Source organism: Mustela nivalis, assembly GCF_964662115.1.
Source record: "Mustela nivalis genome assembly, chromosome: 2".
In the NCBI taxonomy this organism is placed as follows: Eukaryota; Metazoa; Chordata; class Mammalia; order Carnivora; family Mustelidae; genus Mustela; species Mustela nivalis.
The window spans coordinates 40922734-40937982 of record NC_139021.1 but is presented as its reverse complement, the minus strand read 5'-3'; the positions used below and the strand labels follow the sequence as shown (position 1 = coordinate 40937982).

Here is a 15249-nt window from a genome sequence, read left to right as displayed (position 1 = left end):
GCAGAAACACACAGTCACAGGAATGAGAGTTTGGTCACATTTAACCATTACCAATCACCTAGAGGAAAGTTTTCTGTGGATCTAGGGTTTCTGAGCAACTAAAAGGAACTCCTATTCTTGAGGTCACTTCCTGGCAGTAGAGGATTAGGGAGAGTGAAAATGGAAAATTCGGCCCTTGGCATTCCCTGTATTCTAGTAGCAAAGCAAGAGTATATTCCTTGTTGGTTCCTAACCAAGAAATGGGCCCATTTTTTTTTTCTCTTTTGAAAAACACAAAGGGAAAAAAGGGAAGACAGAGGTGAGGATAATTCACTACTGAAATAAGAAAGACTATAGAATCTAAACCAACTAACAAAACATCCATCTTTAAGAAAGATAAAACTTAAACCACTACAGTAATGGGACACCAGTCCAAATTTTAAGATGCCTCTCTCTCTACCTTCGCAATAAGGAAGCATCACTTGGTGATTACAAAATCTTTCATGTTTTCATTTTAAGCCTAAAACCTAATTCTACCCTTGGCAAGATAAATAAATGAGAATCATCAACTACTTATTAGCATTTACACAAAGGATTCTTAATTATATTACACAAACACACACATCCATGTATATATAATCACTATAAAACTTCATTCAGTCAACAAGTATTTATTATACATAGCATATAGCAGCACTCTGTGCCTCTATGGTAGTAATTAGAACCCACATTTTATACTGGAGAAGACAAAGCCAAGAGAGAGGTGACTACCCCAAGAATTAAAGAACCAGTTAGGTCAGTGGCAAAATCAGGACTCCAAGTCAGATCTTTGAATAAGCACATCATTCTTTTGGTTCCCCACATCCCTGTATTATGTAATAGGAAGGCAAAGAAAAAGGAGAATAAAGGAGAAGGAAGCCTGTTAAAAGAGATGGCAGGACAGAAAAAAAATGTGGATAAAAAGAAAAATCAGAAGCAAAAGCTTTCTGTTCTCTGCTTTCTATCTTTCTGTCTTTCTCTTTCAATTAAGTCTCTGATAAGCTCACATAGAGCTAGGAACTTTTAATTTGGGGTTTTTAATCCCGAATTTATCACTAATTATTTGAATTTCAACAATTTCAGTTCATCTTTCTGACCTCACTTTTCTTCAAACACAAAGAGACTGAACTAAATGATCTCAAAGACTCCTTTATTTCAAAAATTCTATCTCCATAATACTTACAAAAAATACTTAATTATGTTGCTTTATGTACTTTTAATTTTACTACTAATATGAAAGCAGCCTACTCTGTACCCCGACTGCAATAACCACACTACCCTATAATTCAAATTTACTTGTCTGTCTCCTAAGTAAATGGGAAGATCTTTGATAACAATTTACCTCTGGGCTCAATGCAAAAAAAGGCACTGAAGAAATTCCTGTTGAGTAAGCAATTAAAAAACAAACAAGAGAGGAGATGTTTTATTTTTAAATGTGATTTTTAAATTAGATTCATTAATGTGAAAATTAATTTATTAAATTGAATTCTCATGATAAAATTTAAATTCTTGACCCGAGATCACACCATTCAACACTTTAATACACTAATGCATGCAATCAAGGCATACAGTCATCAAAAGAAAGTATAAGCTTAATCCTGACTCATGAATTGACTAATATTTTTTTGCTGAAGATGTCAGATATTACTCAAAATCATATATATATGTATATATGTATGTATGTATACCTCTCCAATTTGTATATTTTTCCTTCAACACAAATATGACATTCTCATTACTATATTCTTAGAATTATACATTTATTTTTAAATGATTCCCAAACTATATTATACAACTTCAACATTATTCCTTATTTGAGTTATATACCTGAAGAATAATACATACTTTCATCTGAAAACTTTAAACAAAACTTAAACTTTAAATTCACATGCCAAATACTTTTTGACAGTAAAAACAGAATATTTAAATTATTTTTTACATCTTACTTGGAGCATATGGGTCATGGCGTGGTCTACAATCTTGGAAGCCATTCAGTCTATTTTCCTTTGAACTTGATTTACAAACACTTTTAAAGGGGTTAGAGAAACACTTCTTGGCAGCTTGAGAAGAACTTGAAATAGCAGAGCTTCCTCCTCCACGCTGAAAACATCTGCCACTATTGAAATCATCTGGAGAGATTATACCCATGATTTCTACTTCTTTTCCACCAATCATCAGTCTGTGGCCCTCTTCAATCTTTTCAAGCTCTTTGAATTTATACGCAACGCCTTTAAATTGAGAAGGGAGAATGTGAATTCCATTTACTGATACCATAGTCACCTTCCCATAACTCTACAGAATGAAAACTGCGTGTTGAATGCAAATAGCCTTGTATAACCCATTAGCCAGAATGAAAACATAATTTATCATTTTGTCTTTAAAAAAAAAAACACTAAAAATCAGAAGGAATAAATAATAAAGCTATAAAAATCAGCCAAGCTTTAGAGAAAGCAAGGCCTTCTTTAATTATTGAGAACATAGCTTGGGGTGCTTGTTGGCTCAGTCTGTAGAGAAATGACTTTTTTTTTTTTTTCCCCTTTTTGAGAGAGAGTTGGGGCGGGGGAGAAGGAGAGAATCTTAAGCAAGCTTGCCCAGCAAGGAGCCCAATGCTGCACTCAGTCCCATGACCCTGAAATCATAGTATCAGCCAAATCCAAGGATCAGAGACTTAACTGAATGAGCCACCTAGGCACCCCTCAATATTTTTATAATGAAAAAATTCTGCTGCAGATAATTCAGTTCAGCCTCAACTTGACACTCTTGTCACTCACTGACCTTCACATAATATAAAAATTCCTGAAGGGTGCCTGGGTGGCTCAGTGGGTTAAGCCGCTGCCTTCGGCTCGGGTCATGATCTCAGGGTCCTGGGATCGAGTCCCGCATGGAGCTCTATGCTCAGCAGGGGGCCTGCTTCCCTTCCTCTCTCTCTCTGCCTGCCTCTCTGCCTACTTGTGATCTCTGTCAAATAAATAAATAAAATCTTAAAAAAAAAAAAAATCCTGAAACACTGAACCAGTAGTTTTAATTCTCCCCTGCTTTTGTGCCTTTGTATATATTATTCCCTCTTTTATATGCCCCTTTCTCATATCCTACAAAACTATTTATCCTTCAAATACTTCCCTAAATAATTCTTATGAAGCTTTCCCCAGCCTCCTAGGCAGACCTAAATGGTCCTTCTACCTCCTACTGCATGGAGTACAAATTCTCATTGAAACAATTATTATACTGCCTCCTAATTATCATTATAATTACATTGCCCTATCCCCACTAAACTATAAATTATATCCATTTATATGCTAGGAGTTACTCCTAGCATAGTGCCTGGCACTTAACAGTTATATACTATAAAGTATGATATTATTAAATGAATGAATGAATGAATGAATGAATGAACATATAGGATGAATTTTACAGTAATGGGCCATATTCCAAACTGAACAATAAGATAATGATAAAAAACATGGTCGGTGTTAAGTGTTCTGAATTTGTGAGCTAACTTGTATCAGCACAAATCATCCTGACAACATTTTATAATACAAATAATGACAACCTCCAATTTAGATGTATTAATTTAGATCATGTCTTGCCATATTTTTTCCCTTGTTATTTTTTTCAAATTTTTGGGGGGTATCATTGAAATTACATAATATTCCACTCGTGATATCAACATCTTTCTAACTTTAATTATTTAGCCTTTGGGGGGTGAGTACACTAAGACAAACAACTTAATCTCTGAAAAATACCAAAATAACCATATATAATTATTTCATGGGATGAGATTTGCTTCAGAGTTAGTGTTCATAAGACTCTTAGACTAACTATTATGGAGATAATTTAGACATGCAAGTCAATTAAAGAGCATCTTAATCTAACTAACCCTTTATAAAATCCAATCATTTTAATTATGTAACCTCAGATATATACTAGTTGTAGGCCAAATCATAAACATCAGGTAATATCACAATACCTCTTCCAATGTCTTTGCCTTCCAAATCCTTTAATGTAAATGACTTTCCTTTTACAATGAGAACAGCATCACCTTCCCACTTTTTGTGTTTTTTCTTTGAAGCCTTACACCAAAGAACACTGAAATATTTAACTAGGCTATGAGGTTCTTCCTCTTCTTGTCTCTTAAACACTGTTATTTCTTTAGGGGCTGCGTGAACTAGAATTAAAAAATAAAATAAAATAAAAACCACATTGTTAGAAATGGTCAACTTTAAGTAGTAAGGTCATTGGAACAAAAATAAAAGCACAAGAAAATTAGATGGTATTAAAATTATGAAAGAATATTTGATCATACTCTTGTTAGTATTTTATAAATTAAGAAATCCAAATGTCAGGACTAGCATTACCAGGAGAACAATGAATATAAACTTATCATCTCAAAGTCATATAAATCAGTTCAAGAAGAATAACATAATTACCATAAACATTTCAAAACTCTAGAAACCAGAGATATTCAACATCCATGGAAAAAATATCTATTTCAAATTCTGAATTTTGGTCTTTTCCCAGGCTAGCAGGCTAATCCTTTCTTGTGAAGCTGGAAAGCAGCAGCTAGCCACAACTCCCTGTCTAACATGAAATCATGAGGCTGAACAACTGAAACACTCACAACTATTCTGTTTCTCACTGTCACTATTCAATAAACTACATGAGATGGTTAATACTCTATTGCAAAATAGGGTTGTTAAATGATTTTGCCCAATTGTAGGCTAATGTAAATGTTCAGAGGATACTGAACACTGGTTGAGCTAAGCTATAATGTTCAATAAGCTAGATGTATAAATGCATTTTTTTAAAGATTTTATTTATTTATTTGTCATAGAGACAGCACAAGCAGGCAGAGTGGCAGGCAGAGGCAAAGAGAGAAGCAAATTCCCTGCTGGACAAGGAGCCGGATACGGGACTCGATCCCATGACCCTGGGATCATGACCTGAGCCAAAAGCAGCAGCTTAACGGACCGAGCCACCCAGCGTCCCTATAAATGCAATTTTGACCTACGATATTTTCAACTTATGGTGGGTTTATTGGGACATAACCCCATAAGTCAAGGAAGATCTGTACTCCAATCTAGCTTACAGTCCAGTCCCCCCCAAAACCACCCTCATTAAAGGTCATTAAGGAGTTCCTTGCCAATATTTATTGGTATTTTTGTCTTGTCAGAGTTCTCAAAAGTGTTGGACAATGTTGACCACTTCCTCCTTGAAATACTGGACCCATTTTTAAAGCTTTCCTAACACATTTCAATTTTTCCTTTTACTTCTTTGGTTGCTTCTTCTAAAACATCTTTGCCAGCTCATCAAACCTGAGTTTTAGACCCTCTTCTCACAGTGCCCTTCTCCTTACATTAGTTCATCTACTCGCATGAATTTAATACCATCCTTGCATATTTTTTTTTCTCTAGCCCAGATCATGACTCCAGATCTGTGTATCTGTACATAATTGCCTCTCAGACCTGTCTACATGAATGTCTCATAAACATCTCAATTCATCATGCCCACTTATCTTCTCTCCAAAAATTGTTCCTCCTTCAGTTTTCTCATTTCTCAGAGTACCATCACCCTCATTCATGCCAAAAAATTGGAAATTATGCTTGACATCCTTTACTCTCAGTTCCACAGGCAATCAATCACAGATTCAGGTGATTCTAGCCCCACATGGCTCCCAGAGCTCTGTACTGTTTGCCTTCTCCCTCCTCTCTTCCTCAAATCACCGTCTCTGATCTGAGCTACCGTACTACTACTGTAGGATCTTCCCAAGAGACCTATTGAAATCTTCTCTTGCCACCTCTACTCCCTAAAACCATTTTCCACATTCACTATATTTTTCCATTTTTAATGTAAATCTGATAGTGTATCCTTCTTAAAATCCATAAGTCTTAATGGTCTTCAAGAAAACATACTACTTCTAGCCAAAAGGCCAACTACCTCTTCCTCCAAAATACTATTCTAAATTACCTTCTGTTCACACTGCCATACAATTTAAATTTCCCTTACTGCCCAGCTAGATCCTGCTTTATTATTTCAGCATTACCTCAGCAGTTAATTATGTGACAAATTATTTAATATTAGCCATCCCAACTAAACTAGTCAAGGTTTGATCTTGCTCATCACCATATGCCCAGAACAATATGGTACTTTTCAAAACTGCCATTTTGATTCAAAGAACATTTGACTTTATGCTTAAAATATTAAAACAGAATCATCTTAAAATTAATTTTCATGAGAAACTAGCTTTAGAAATTGACGTTGAGGGCGCCTGGGTGGCTCAGTGGTTTAAGCCGCTGCCTTCGGCTCAGGTCATGATCTCAGGGTCCTGGGATCGAGTCCCACATTGGGCTCTCTGCTCAGCAGGGAGCCTGCTTCCTCCTCTCTCTCTGCCTGCCTCTCTGCCTACTTGTGTTCTGTCAAATAAATAAAAAAAAAATCTTTAAAAAAAAATAAAAATTTAAAAAAAAAAAAAGAAATTGACTTTGAACTCATCTCCATTGCTGTCCATTTTTAGTTTCATTTTTATGAACTGTTACTTTCAGGATTATCTTCCATGTAAACTTTTTAACAAAGATTTGATTCCTCAGTCACTTTTTTATGAATATTTTACTGACTATAGCTTTTGCGAACATGAGTTTTTAAAACCATAATTTCTACCAAATGCAGTTTTGCTAAGTCAAATTTTGAATACATAAATATTAACAAAAGTGTATTACTCCATCAGTTTCTAGTCAAGAAAACATCCGTTTTTAGATAACTGGTAGTTGTCATTTGTTGATCACTTTTCTTTACCAGCTTTGAGTTTCCCAGATAAAGTCTTACAGGTTCTTAGGATGAACAAAATAGATGGGATGCTCGATCAGTTTTTGAACTCTAAAAAATTTTAGTGTGCAATTTTAGCCAACTTTAGTTTTGTCTTTGCAGTATTTCTACCAGTAGTAGTCAATGTGCATTGAATGACTGATAATACCATTTTGCATTTTTAAAAATCTATTCCTTTCTTTTATTACATTATCCAAGAAAACAATGTGATTGCTGAGGATTGCTGTAAAACAAGAGTAAAAAGTATGTCTTCATCAAAATGGCTGGAAAAACATCCAGTCAAATACCCTGTTATATTCACAGAGCCGAAAGAGTTGACTTGTTATGTCCAGGACCCTCCTTGTGCCAAGAAAAAATAAACAGAACAAAAGACAATAAACTGAGAATTCAGAAATTACTTATAATCAACTTTGAAATACCACAGATTCTCAGATATACTCTTTCTTCTGAAGAACAGTAGGAGGAGGAGAAGAGCATGAACTAATCTGCCTGTGTTTGAATCTTGAGTTTTCCCACTTATAAGCTAAGTGACCATGGACAAGTTACTTACCACTCTATGCCAGTTTATGAATCTGTAAATGAATGTAATACTAATACCTACCTCACAGGTTTGTTGTAGGCATTAGATTAGCTATTATACGTAAAACCCTTAGGACAGTACTTGACATAAATATTCCCTAAATGTTAACTGCCATCATCATCATCTGGTCTTGGTTCCTTTCCTATTTAGTCCCATTTTAAATGTATGCCATTAAGGCAGGGAAGAGAGAAAATTTAAAAAGTAGAATAAAGATATTGGAAACTGAACACATAAGGAACAAAACCCTCCCTCATCTAGACTACTTGTAATACATAAAATATTAATTTGCTACATTCTAATTACCCCTAACAATTCCACTCCAGCTGTAATTTTTAGTTCTAAACTTGGTTCTGATCTATTTTACCCTTGGCCCTGTAAGGTACTTTACAAATCAATACCAAAAAGACAGTCTGTATAAATAAGAGACTTAAATGTCTATTAGCAAGATTCATAAGTAAGAATGTTCAAAATCATGCTTTGATAAAAGAGGAAGAGGGAGATACTGCCATTTTAATACTGATAGCAGATATGATCATCTTAAAAATTCCTAAGCATAGTTACTCTACAGCTGGATGGCTTAATTATACATTCCATATATCCAAGCCTTTAGTATTTTCTTTTCTTGGGGTGCCTGGGTGGCTCAGTGGGTTAATCATCTGCCTTTGGCTCAGGTCCTGGTCCCAGAGTCCAAGGATCAAACTCAAATCAGGCTTCCTCCTCAGCAGGGAGTCTGCTTCACCCTCTCCATCTGCCTGCTGCTCTGCCTACTTGTACACTCTCTCTGACTCAATAAAAATCTTTAAATGTTTTTCTTTCAAAAATTCCAAATACATTGTTTTCAATAGAACAAACAGAATTGAAAATGTCTCATCTAGGGGCGCCTGGGTGGCTCAGTGGGTTAAGGTCTCTGCCTTCAGCTCAGGTCATGATCCCAGGGTCCTGGACTCGAGACCCGCATCAGGCTCTCTGCTCAGACGGAAGCCTTCCTCCCCCTCTCTCTCTGCCTGCCTCTCTGCCTACTTGTGATTTCTGTCTGTCAAATAAATAAATAAAATCTTAAAAAAAAAGTCTCATCTAATCAAATTCAACAAATAATGTAAATACTCTCCCAAACTGTATTTAAAAATTACTAAAACATACCAGAATTTTAATATACATTATCATATAGATGTAATATAAAGTTTGAAACATAGCTTTTATTACACTAAAAAATTTGCAATCATTAATACACAAATTCTTCTGAACCAGTTTTATCTTTTTTTTTTTTAAAGATTTTATTTATTTGAGAGAGAAAGAAAGCGCAGGCTCACATGCACACACGAGCAGGTAAAGGGGAGAGGAAGAGGGACAGAGAATTTCAAGCAGACTCTACACTGAGCACAGACCGCAACCTGGCTTGATCTCAGCACCCCGAGACCATGACTTGAGCCGAAACCAAGACCAACACTTTACCAACTAAGCCATCCGGGCACCCCCATAGTTTTCTTATCTAATAATTAGAGAGATTTAATGTCATCTAAGTATCATTATGAATAAAATAAACCTAAAAGATCTTTCTTGGCATTAAATATTTTCAGAATGATACTTTATGAACATGGCAGGGACTATACATTTCATCACATTTCTCAGTACCTCTTGTCAAAGCATATATGCAGTGAAGTCTAAAATAGGGGAAAAACATCAATAAAACCACAACATTTCCAGATATCAAAACTATCTGCTTAGCATTTTTTTTATTTTATTTTCTACTTAGCATTTTAAACTCATCTAAAAAATTAGAAAAGTTATTAATTTCAATTCTGACATTCCAATCGTTGAGCATGCACAGGTTTATTAAAAAAAAAAATACAGTTGATGCAAGCGTAAAATGGTACAATCACTTTGGATAAACGCCTGGCAGTTTCTTAAAAACTTAAACATGTAGATTTTCCCTAATCCAGCATTATGACCACAACAAATTTATACAAGAATACTCAGAATCTTTATACATAATAGCCATAATCTGGAAATAGCTCAGAAGTCCATCAAAAAATAATGGATACATAAACTGAGGTATATTTATACAAGGGAATACCATTCAACAACAGAAAGCAATAAACTACTATAAAAGGATGAACACAGGTATTAAAAACATTAAGACAGGTAAAAGAAAAGAGAAAGGGTATACACTGTATGATTCCAATAATATAAAGTTCTAGAACAAGCAAAACTTATCTATCATTTTTTAAAAATTAGAACAATGGTTGTCTGAGGTGCTAAAGGATTGATCAGGAAGGGGCAAGAGAGAACTTTCTAGGGTAATGATAACGGTCTAAATCTTGACAAGGATCTAAGGTACACAGGTAGAGTCACCTGTCAAAATTCATTGACTTGTACATTTCATGTCTGCAAATCTTATCTCACACACACTCACACACACACATATTGAATTCCAGTTGATGATACTTCTGCTGAAGTGTTTAGTGAAGTCTTCAACTTGTTTTAAGTAACCGTTTTATTTTTTAAAACGAATTGATGGATAGATGGATGGATGGATATATGATAAAGCAAGTATAGCAAAACAGTAACTGCAGAATTTAGGTGGTAGGCATATGAATGTTTTTTTCTATTTGAAGAGTTTCTTAATCTTTGTAAGGTAAATTTACATATAATTTTAAAACATGAAAGATATACTAACAAAGTGTAAGTCTAATGATATATCTATTTTAGTTGAAATTTGGGGGGGTAACTTGGGTGGTATTTTTTATTGATTTGGTTTTCCACTACTTACAAAGCAACTGAAAACTAAAAATAATATAAATTCAAAGTATAGTTACTAGTTTAATCAATTTAAGGTATATAAAAATATACTTAATGAATTTCTTAAAATCATATGCAAAGATTTAGCATGACCATTAACATTTAATTAGGCTGTATATCTTAACAATTTACTTTTTTGTATTTGTTAAGTATGACACCCATATTTCCACTCATTATTTTTAACTATTTACTATCAAATTCATCATCAAATACTTAATTGATTTTGAGAATTTGTGATTTTTAACATTTGAAAAAATGTATTATGGTAGTTAGACATGGTACATTTAGTATCTTTTATAAACAATTATTTAAACAAAATATACTTCAATTGTGCCTCCTCAAAAAATTTTACTTCAGTGGTACCAAATTCTTAGTCTTGTGGCACATAAAGAATACACACAGCAGTACAATGTATTACCCTGTATTTAAAAGAGTATGTATTAACAAAGCATTTAACCACCATCATCTACAGTACATATTAAATACAATTTATCACACTATAAATTATTTAAAAATGTCTATTTAAAATTTAACATTACTCTAAAAGAAGGCACATGGAAAATAAGTCATTGTCTAAACATTTTCACATAAGTAAAGATACAATAGGGTAGAGTAAAATCTTTCAAAAATGAAGTAAAACCAAGTTTATGTCTCATACCAAAAAAAAAGTACTTAATATGAATATTTAAGAAATCTAATGGAATTTTTATTTTTTCAATTTTTTAAAAAAAGATTTTACTTATTTATTTGACAGAGAGAGACAGAGCACAAATAAAGAGAGGCAGGCAGAAGCAGAGAGAGAAAGACACTCCCTGCTCAGCAGACAGCCCAACATGGGGTTCGATCCCAGCACCTGGGGATCATGACCCGAGCCAAAAGCAGACGCTTAACTGACAGAGCCACTCACGTGCCCCTCTAACAGCATTTTTAGCAATGAAAGATCTTCGTTAATTTTTTTGGGATGCCATTATAAATCATACCTAGTTTAAAAGAAAATCAAGTTGTAGAAATAACAATGTGTTGTAGAAGTTCACATGGATAAGAAAAGATAAGAAGGTGGCAAAAATAACCTATCTTAGATGAAATATTTTGCCTTAGCTTATTTTTCAAAGTTAATATTCTTTTACAGAATCAAGTCTACATTTTAAAGATAAAATCACTCTTCCCTATGTGTTCTGACATTACATTTCATAGGTAAAGTTCATGGCATTTAAATTTCTGCAAATTAAAATTAAATAAGATTGACTTGGAAAAAATGGGGGCAGTAAACTCCCTGAAATAAGTACAATTCTGGTAATTAAACATATGCAAAAATAAAGTTTTTTATTCTATTCAGTCCCTAAATGCTAAGAAATCTGTCACCTGATGCAACCAAAGAAAAAATAATCGTGAACAAAACTGGAGGGAAAAATGACAGTAGAAGACTATGTTTACTCTATCTTACGGAAAGCAAAAAAACTTTCAAGGGCAATCTTTTATGTACATTTTTACCTTCCACACTGATTTTAGAACCTATCCACACAAATGTGTGTTGTACTTTTTCTGAACACAGAAATCTCCTAGAAACATCTCATGGAATTCTTGTTCCACAGAACAGAGTTTGGAAAACTGATGTAGCCACACAAAGTCAACATTCAAATTGAACATTCACAACAATTCTGAGGAGTAGCATGCTGAGGTTATAATATGAATTTCATTACATATTAGTAATTTGCTTTCAGTAATTTCATAAAGTTAAAACAGACTACTTCAAAGATGTATTTACTAGAATTATATTGTAAAAACATTAAATTAGAACTATAAGATTCTAATCTCTTGAGTCCAGTGTTTAGGCTCAAAGAAAAGTTATAACAAAAAGATGAAAAGTACCAAATACAGATATATTATATAGTCAAGGCATTTTTATAATAAAATATTTAACTCTAATAGCAGATATAAAATGCCAATAAAATTAAGCAATTAGAAAGACCATTTTATTTTTATTCTATTTCAATATCCATAACCTAAATTCTGGATTTAATTTCCTCTCACTAAATGCCCATCCCATAAATGCTATTATAACACTAATTCAGAACTCTAATTTATATTCCTCTAATAATCAAAAGCCTCCAATGACTTCCCATCGTACATTCAACTGTAATTATTTTAAAACAGCATTCAGTGTAATCAATAATGTGGCACCAACCAACTTCTAAACTGATGTCCCTCAATTCATCTTCACCCATGTCTCTTTTCAGTACATTTTTTCTGAGACTGAAGTATGAGTTAGGCACGTACCTACATTCCAAATACTCTGTTCTAATAGTTTTCAAATATTAGCTTGCATCAGAATCTCTAAAGGGTTTATTAAGACAGATTGCTGGACTACACCTCCAGAGTTTCTGATTCAAAAGGAATGGATTTACATTCGTCAAAAAGTTCTTTCAAGTGATCTTGATGTTACTGGTCAGCTCTACTCTTGGTCAACCATTCCTCTACCCCAAAGGCCACAAACTGGAAGCCCACTGGCTGAATGAGGCCCATTCACATGCATGTAGTGTTTTTAAAACATTTTGAATTATTTGCAAACATTTTTAAGTTGAAAAATTTCGCATAAAAATGCAAACTTCTGGCTTACTCCTGCATGTAAAAAATCTGCTGGAGCTAAATAGTAGCTACTAATTTAACCCTAGTATACAGGTAACAAAGGCTTAATTGGCCCTCTCCACACCCACTTAAAATCACCTGGCCTACCACTGTATTTGTGCTTGTACACCCTGATTCACTGTTCCCCATTCTCTATGCCTTTTTCCACATTGCTCCCTCTGACTTAAACATCCTTTTCCACTATACTAAAATTCTGAAATTCTATCTACTCCGTTCTAAAGGTTGGCTTAAAAAACTCCTTCCTCAACAAAGCACCAGCAAAAATGGATTATACATATTGAAGATTTAACTTAAATTTAATGTGTGCTTAAGAATTGAGATTTTATTTATTTCTGTAAATACTAAAATAGCAGTATTTATAATGGTATTAGATTAAATCATAACTATTTTTTGCTATTTCTATGTAAAATTTTAATTTTATTCATTAAAACATTTTTACTGTGACTTTTACTGTAAAATAAATGTCTTTCAGAATAAGACATTAAAAATAAATTAGGACATTTAATCTTATAGCCAAAATATATAACTATTCTAACAGAACATTTATTTTGCTGGACAAGAAAGGAAAGAAGGTTGGGGGTAACTGATACAAGTTCCCTGGTTCTGTAACCTAAGAATCTTTAAAAGCAATTGTAATGAAATAAACACTTCCATAATTTTTTCATAAGGAAGACATTTTACTTCTATGGAATAGCAGGGGGGGAAACTACAAAGAAACAAAATCTGAGTACTGGTCCTTGCTCTGCCATAAACGGCTCTGTTATATCAAGTCACTAAGCTCTCCCTGGACCTCAGTTTCATTACCTCTGAATCGAAGAGGTAGAAAAAAAGTGATTTCCAAGTACCTTTCATCTCTAAAATCCTGTCACTTCTTCAAAAACTGAAAAGCATAAAAATCAATGTTTTATAGGCAAGGTTCTGTTAATCAGGCTAGTATTGCTCTAAATTAGACTGACTTTAAAACCTTGAACTATAGCTTTCAAAGCTCTAATTTAAAATGTCAAAGACTCAGAACTTTGAAAGAATACATATGTTTGTATATCTATTTATGTGTGCTCTAATTTAATGATCAAAATAAGAAATCTTTTGTAAGGCCAACAATCGAACTTCTTAGAAAAAAACCGAAGACAAAATATATAATCATGCCAACCAATCAATAAGTTTTAATATATCTCAAAAGAAAATTAAATAATTAGAAAATCATGTCAAAAAAGTTTTTTTCACAATTGAGATTAATGCACTTTTAAGAGTATGTATTCTGCTCCCAAATGAAAATAATTTGGTCAAAATTAAAATCATCAAATTGCAAGACTGAAAAAAAATATTAGAGACTATTATATTCAGGCAGATCATGCCGTAAGCGAACTGCTTTCAGCTTCTCCACTTCAATTTTTGCTCTTAGCAGCTCTTCCTCTAGCTGCTGCCTTCTTTTCAATCCATCCCTCTTCTCCTGAACATACAATCCAAAATTTTTTTGATTTTCTAAAATTATCTGATGCTCCTCTTTAAGCATTTGCAGAATCTGAGGATCATACCCTAATTGTGACCTAAAGTGTTCTCCACGCTCATGCCGAAAAAAATCATCTCTCCTTGGGATAGAAGATGGAGACGATGTCATTCTCATATCAACAGAGGAAAGTGACGGCGACAAAGATCTTTCCATAACATGTACTAATTCATGGTCTTCTCTTTGTTCTAAAATATCACTCTGTTGAGAACTTAAAACCAGTGGAGGAGGGGGCTTAATGTCTTCTTCTTGCTTCACCTCCACTGTAATAGCAACTGGATGGTGATCCAACATTACCTGTAGTGAACTCGTACCAGCCTGTGCTTCCTCATCCAAGTTTGCACTACAGCACACAAAAAAGCATTGTAAAATGTAAATCAAATGAAGACAAGAGTATATTTATAGCATAATTACATATTTTGTATACATCAAAGTGTCAAGCTTTAGAGCTATAAAGAAAATTATGAAATAAAAAAATTTAATCCTTGGAATAACTACACTTAAAACTTCAAAAATGTATACATACAGCTCTTAACCATCCTTAACTTTAAAAATGAGTTCTTAAAAGGACAAAAAATTACAAATATTACCCAAGGCCAATGAGGTAAATAAAAAGAAAACCCTTTGTTAATGCTTTCAAAGACAGCACATATTCTTACTAGCCTGATATTCTTAAATGGTATAAAGGGCCATTTACTACACTTTGGGTTTGCTATCCTCACACCTTAGCCCTAGAACCCCTGCTTCTGCTCTCCTAGACTGATTAAAAATCTAAAAATCACCAAGGTCTAGGATTTCTAGGAGAGTGGATAGTTATCTATGGGAGGTACTGATTTCAACATCTGTCCAAAAAAAGAAAAATAAAAATCAAGTTTTTGTA

General features: G+C 33.7%; 1 protein-coding gene across 6 annotated transcripts in view; it reads right to left on the bottom strand.

The window, feature by feature from the left end:
* Positions 1–15249, bottom strand: part of LOC309860596 (DNA repair and recombination protein RAD54B) — a 97977-nt gene that overhangs the window by 37861 nt on the left and 44867 nt on the right. For 3 of the 6 annotated variants that reach the window (XM_082722860.1, XM_082722862.1, XM_082722861.1), the window contains exons 4-5: positions 3986–4183; positions 1965–2246 (exon numbers count right to left, since the gene is read on the bottom strand). In XM_082722860.1, coding sequence (XP_082578986.1) covers positions 1965–2246; positions 3986–4183 — 480 coding nt within the window. Of the gene's footprint in view, positions 1–1964; positions 2247–3985; positions 4184–9228; positions 14713–15249 lie in introns of those variants that run through there. The other 3 variants (XM_082722865.1, XM_082722863.1, XM_082722864.1) reach the window with 3 other exon arrangements.